At 49.2% G+C, this 6,000-nt stretch overlaps 1 protein-coding gene across 3 annotated transcripts in view; it reads left to right on the forward strand.

The window, feature by feature from the left end:
• The window catches only part of NCOA5 (nuclear receptor coactivator 5), a 30,926-nt gene extending 25,180 nt beyond the window's left edge, over window positions 1-5,746 (forward strand). For 2 of the 3 annotated variants that reach the window (XM_061209252.1, XM_061209253.1), the window contains 3 exons: window positions 1,447-1,646; window positions 3,023-3,343; window positions 3,804-5,746. In XM_061209252.1, coding sequence (XP_061065235.1) covers window positions 1,447-1,646; window positions 3,023-3,343; window positions 3,804-4,393 — 1,111 coding nt within the window. In that variant the 3' untranslated portion in view covers window positions 4,394-5,746. Of the gene's footprint in view, window positions 1-1,446; window positions 1,647-3,022; window positions 3,367-3,803 lie in introns of all 3 variants that reach the window. The other variant, XM_061209254.1, reaches the window with a different exon arrangement.
• Window positions 5,747-6,000: the final 254 nt, after the last annotated feature.

Genomic DNA, 6,000 nt, shown 5'->3' on the forward strand with positions numbered 1-6,000 from the left:
ATTGCCCAGGCTTACTTTCCCATCCCTGAACTATCACTTTGACCAGCAGTGCTGGGATGCTCTGATTGGCCAGGGCTAGGTCATGTGCCCACCCCTAGAGCTAAAAGTGGGATTAGCCCTGTGGAACCATGTGTACTGAGTGGGAAAGGGGGGCCTTCCCAAGGAAAATCAAAGAGGGGAATATATGCTGGTCAGGCAAAGCAATAAATGTCCCCTTTGTGAGGCAACACCGAATCCCCAGTACTTTGGAAGGCATATGTCTCTGCATTTGTCAGCCAAGAGCCAGGCTTTCTTTGTGAAGTGCCGTGGCCTTGCAGAGCTGTTAGGTGACCATGCTAGCCAAGCCAGAGTTCATGGCAGTATTTTACTCTACCTCTGTTTCACATTCTTTCCTTGAAGTAGCAGAGCAGAGGTGTAGAAGGGAGTTTATAGCAGCTTGCAAGTTTGAGAGTAGCTATGTTCCCTTTCCCCAAGTGGTTCGTAAATAACTTCATGTATTTTCTAGCAGTTTGGGGTTAAAGAGCTAATTTCAAGGCAGAGGCTAGGGAAATAGGTGTTGAGACACCAAGCAGCAGGCAGCATTCACAGGCTCGGGGCTGCCTTGTTTAGAAACAGATGCTGCTTTAACTTGTAGATGGCTTTTTTTTGCCCCCCCCCTTTTGACTCATGATAATGTCATTTTCTGAGCACCTACTCTGTACTACTACATGCTAGGCACTTAAATAATTTTTTTAATCTTCACAGTAATCATGTTTCATGTGTATTCACTCATCAAATTTTTTCTATGTGTGACAGGTGCTAGGTCCTGGAGCTGTAATGCTAATAAGCAAACACACATGACCCCTTCCTCTTGTGGAGCTTATACCCTAGTTGGACAAATGACAGAAATAAATGTATTGGTGATGTGTCTTATAAGAAATATATCAAGGATCTGATTTAGATTGCAGAGAAAGTCAAGGAAGTGACGTATGAGCTGAGCCATATTAATCCTGTCTGACTGGTAAAGAAACTGAGGTTTGTAAGAGGTAAAGGGACTTGCTTAAAGCTTCAACTTTGCAAGTAAATGTTAGGATCCAAACCTGTCTTTCTAGCATTTAAAACCCATGCTTTTCCCACTATGTTGTGCAGCCTCTACAAAGACGGACATGTGTTACAAGTCTTAGGCATCAGGATGGTGTTTAGGAATGACCATCAGACTAGAGAATCAAGAGGAGGACCTGGGTACTAAATACTGTGCTATTGGCAACTTTATGTGTGACCATTCTGAGCCAATATAGAGAAGGAATTGGTCTAGATTCTTGGAGCCTGAAGAGGGTGCTAGGGAGACACTGGTAGAGCTAGGATTTGAAGTCTTCATAGGAGCTCACACAGCTAGCTGAGGTGCCACAGTGTGCAGATTGGGAGTTGGTCAGGGAGTACTCACCTGGATCCTGTTTGTTTCTACAGAGATTATGCTGAATCTGTGGGGCGGAAGGTTCGAGACCTAGGCATGGTAGTGGACTTGATCTTCCTCAACACAGAGGTGTCACTGTCACAAGCCTTGGAGGATGTTAGCAGGGGAGGGTCTCCCTTTGCTATTGTCATCACCCAGCAACACCAGATTCACCGCTCCTGTACGGTCAACATCATGTTTGGAACCCCACAAGGTATGGAGGCCCAAGCGGGTCAGAATTTCAGAAGTAGTCACTAGTCCATTAATTTTTTTATGCCTTACTCAGAAGCAGCAGGTTTTAGGTAAATGTATTTCAGTTCAAATGTGGTAGGGCCCTTTTATAAGTGCACGGCAAAGACTTGCATAGTCATTTAGTCTTCTGATATTCTTTCACTGGATACAGTTCTGGGCCTGCTGTATATGACATTATATTTAGCACTTAGGTATATACAGTGATGTGCTGGCAAATGTTTAACAACCAGTTCTGGGGTGGGGGGGCGGTGTGGTTTATAGCATTTGCTGATTTCCATGGTGTAAATACTCCCACTGTGTTCTATATCAAGCTACCAACATGAAGTCACTTCAGGGCAAGTTGGGAGGAGATGCACACAGTCTGCTCTCACCAGTGAGGGCCAGCTCCAGCTCAGCTCTGGCACGTACTACACTGAATGCAATAGAGTCCTTGCTTTCACCAGATTTTCTAATGAGGGACAAAGCATACAACAGGCAATTAGGATACTCTTTGTAAGTGTGCTAGAGAAGTGGGTGGAGGGGCTGTGAGAACAGGGAGGAGGCTCTGAGCTCCTGGAGGCCCAGAGTAGGTTCCTTGAAGTCCTTCCCTGAAGTAGCTTTTAGTCCTTTGCTCCCAGATTGTTGAGACTCAGCCAGCTGATTCCCTGCTCATTACTTGCTCACACAGCACAAACCTTTCGCTTTTCCCACCACCCTGGGGCTATTTGCCCCACCAGTTTTACCCATAAGGATAGCGTGTAGAAGCCTCTCCAGCGGGTCATTTGTCTTTCTGAGGAACAGTCCTCAAGATGTGTGAAGACATTTATATCAAGTGCTGAGAAGTCTTCTCACAACCCTGTAAATCATTGTTGCCCAGGGGTGAGGAGAGGAGGTTATTTAGGGTCACAATTTGATCTTAATCTGTAACCTTTGAACTGATGAATTAAAACACCAGCTCTATCCTTAGGAGCACAGTAGAGAGCCAGGCTTTACAGAAGGGCTTTTTGGACCCCCGTGGCCTGCCTCCTGTGGTTATTCTCCACATGGTCTTTTTGAATCTGTGAGAGACTGTCGTATTTCTTTGGTTTTTACTACACGTCTGTGATCTAAGAATTCCCCAAAGAACTAGCTCTGTACAAGGGTGTCTGTTCCCCACCAAAGAAATCCATTCACCTATCTCCCCAACCTTCATCCCCCTCCTCTCCCAACCTCTCCCCATCCCCATCCCCATCCCAAGGCTTTTTGTCACTGAAATGGTTTTCTTGCTCCTTTGAGGTTAGGAAGGGCTTGGTAGAGTCCAGTAGGTGGGCACTCAAATCTGTCATGGGAAAAAATAACTCATGTCATTCCCTCCTACAGAGCATCGCAACATGCCCCAGGCAGATGCCATGGTGCTGGTGGCCAGAAATTATGAGCGCTACAAGAATGAGTGCCGGGAGAAGGAACGCGAGGAGATTGCCAGACAGGCAGCCAAGATGGCCGATGAAGCCCTCCTCCAGGAACGAGAGCGAGGAGGCCCTGAGGAGGGAATGCGCGGGGGGCACCCTCCAGCCATCCAGAGCCTCATCAACCTGCTGGCCGACAACAGGTACCTCACTGCCGAGGAGACTGACAAGATCATCAACTACCTTCGCGAGCGGAAGGAGCGGCTGATGAGGAGCAGCACCGACTCTCTGCCTGGTGAGCTACGTGGCAGGGCCGAGGTGAAGTTCTCACTCTGCATTTCTCTAATCCCCACGCTCTGTTGGGAGGGTGGCAGGCCCAGGGCTCTTCGGGGTGGGCAGGGGAAATGAGCACATCCCTTGGGCTCTCCCGTGGGCCATCCATGCTGGTGTGATGGTAACTTAAGATCTGGGCTCTGAATCCTGGTCCCTGTAGTTAGTGTGGTGGGTGGGCTAGTATGCTGGCTCCCTGGGAACCAAGGTGGATGCCCTTCTTTCTTTAAGTAGTTGTCTGGAGGAACGAAGCTGTTTTCCGGGAACAGCACATACCGTGAAGTGGCCTCTTTGGGAAATTGATGTTATAGTCTGTGTACTATGTGATTGATGTGATCAGTGATTGTTGTTCTTCCCTGGGCTGCTACGCCTCCTGCCCATGGAGGGTACTTTTCAACCAGATACCTCCTCCTTCTGTGTTCTAGGCCCGATTTCCCGTCAACCACTCGGGGCGACCTCGGGTGCCTCACTGAAGACACAGCCAAGCTCCCAACCGCTCCAGAGCGGCCAAGTGCTCCCCTCTGCTACACCCACTCCAGCGGCACCCCCCACCTCCCAGCAAGAGCTTCAGGCCAAAATCCTCAGCCTCTTCAATAGTGGCACGGTTGCGGCCAATAGCAGCTCTGCATCCCCCTCAGTTGCTGCCGGAAACACCCAGAACCAGAATTTTTCCATAGCCGCGAACAGCCAGCCTCAGCAAAGATCACAGGCCTCTGGCAATCAGCCTCCAAACATTTTGGGACAGGCAGGATCTGCTCGGAACATGGGCCCCAGGCCTGGGGCTCCTTCCCAAGGGCTCTTTGGCCAGCCTTCCACTCGCCTGGCGCCCGCCAGCAACTTGGCTAGCCAGAGGCCCGTGTCTTCCACAGGTATCAACTTTGACAATCCAAGTGTACAGAAGGCTCTGGACACTCTGATCCAGAGTGGCCCTGCTCTCTCCCACCTGGTTAGCCAGACCACAGCACAGGTGGGGCGGCCCCAGGCCCCCATGGGATCGTACCAGAGGCATTACTGAGGCTAAATCTCAACTACTCCTGGTCCCCTCTTCCTCTGGCCTCCCACCTATTGCGTTCTAAATAGAGTTACTTGGAAGATGTTCTCTGCACCTATCCAGGTCCACGTCGAATGTCATAAGTTTCCACCATCTGCTCTCTTCTGCCTAAGGCTATGTTGCTTACCCCTTCCAGAGTCCGAGTTTATACTGCACTGGAGGTGTATTTTGTTGGTGGTGGGGTGGGGGTTTGGGGGGTTTTGTTTTTGTTTTTTTGTGGTTTCTTTTGGTAGAAAGTAAATATCTCTAGGGTCATGGGCAGTATAGGTGTCTGGGCTCCGTTTGTATTTCAGTTGTCTCTCTTGTCAGCTGGACGTGGGGCGAGGGAGGAAGAAGCAGCCGAGCCCCAGCTGGGTGAGCTTGGGGTAGCATTTTCATGTTGAGAGCCACTGCCTTTGTTCATTCTGAACCTACCACGGGTGTCCAGCCTCGCACAGGCCCACCAGAGCTCGAGCTCCTGCCTGCAGCTCCTGTGTAGGGTTCCAGAGCAGCAGGTTGGGCTTGGTGGGCACGGTGTTCTCTTACCCCATCCCACATAACGTGGGGTCTGCTTGAGAATTCAGAAGCCGGCTGGCTACTCAGCTACCGGAGTTGTTGAGGAGTGGCCAAGCCGGCTGCTTCTCTGCCTGACCCAGGGTTGTTGGTTTTTGGTTTTCTCTTTTTTTCTTTTTGGCTTTCATTTCAGTGAAAGATCTCCCGTGGACTGCACAGCTCCAGTGACCAACAGTTTAACACAAACTGTGAATCTGGGCCCCAGCCACTCTTAGCCCCTAATATTTCTGTTAGCCTCTCCCTCACCAGTGGTAGTTTCATGGAATCGGCTCTGAGAAGGCAACTCTAGACTCTGGCAGTGAACACCCATTTTTTTCAGTGATTGCTTTGAGCTTTTGGCTCAAAAATCAGGCTCTTGTTCTGTTTTCTAAGCAGCAGGAGATAGGGACCATTTTGATGTCAGACTTTCGGTAGCTGGACATGTTCTTGATACAGGAGGCTGTTCATAACTTTTGAGCCAGAGTGAAGTTACTAGAGGGAGGACTTCTGGCTGCTGCTCTACATGGAAACAAAGGAAGCTGCCCTCTCCCTAGGGATGGTGCTCATTAGAGCCTTGTGGATCAGTCTCAAGGGGCCCCTGGCAGAAACGAGGGAGAGCAGTGACTTCACCTGAGTCCCTGCCAGTGGCTGAGTAAACAGTGGTTTCAAAAACTCAAGGTCCCCAGATGGCAGCATTTTATGTTCTGACCTGTTTGTGTTACATAGTGTTTTTTTCCTTTTCGGAACTTTTGTGTTGTTAATAAGATGAGATGATTACTTTTTAATTAAAACGAAAAAGTGAAAGCTGTGTTGTCTTTTTTGGGTGTCAATATCCACAGGGCCTCCTTGTGAGCATTCTTTCCCTGAGTTTGAAGGTGAGGTTCCCTGACAGAGCACTGACTGGTTTCGCTCTGCCCTGAGTCTGCAGTCAGGCCTCAAAACCTCTTTTAACCCTAGCTTCTTTTCTTACGCAGCTCACCTAGTACAGCTCAGAGCAAAAGCCTGCTGGTTAATTATAATGCTATGTAAACATCCGTGTT

The sequence above is a fragment of the Eubalaena glacialis genome, chromosome 13, assembly GCF_028564815.1.
Source record: "Eubalaena glacialis isolate mEubGla1 chromosome 13, mEubGla1.1.hap2.+ XY, whole genome shotgun sequence".
NCBI classification, from domain to species: Eukaryota; Metazoa; Chordata; class Mammalia; order Artiodactyla; family Balaenidae; genus Eubalaena; species Eubalaena glacialis.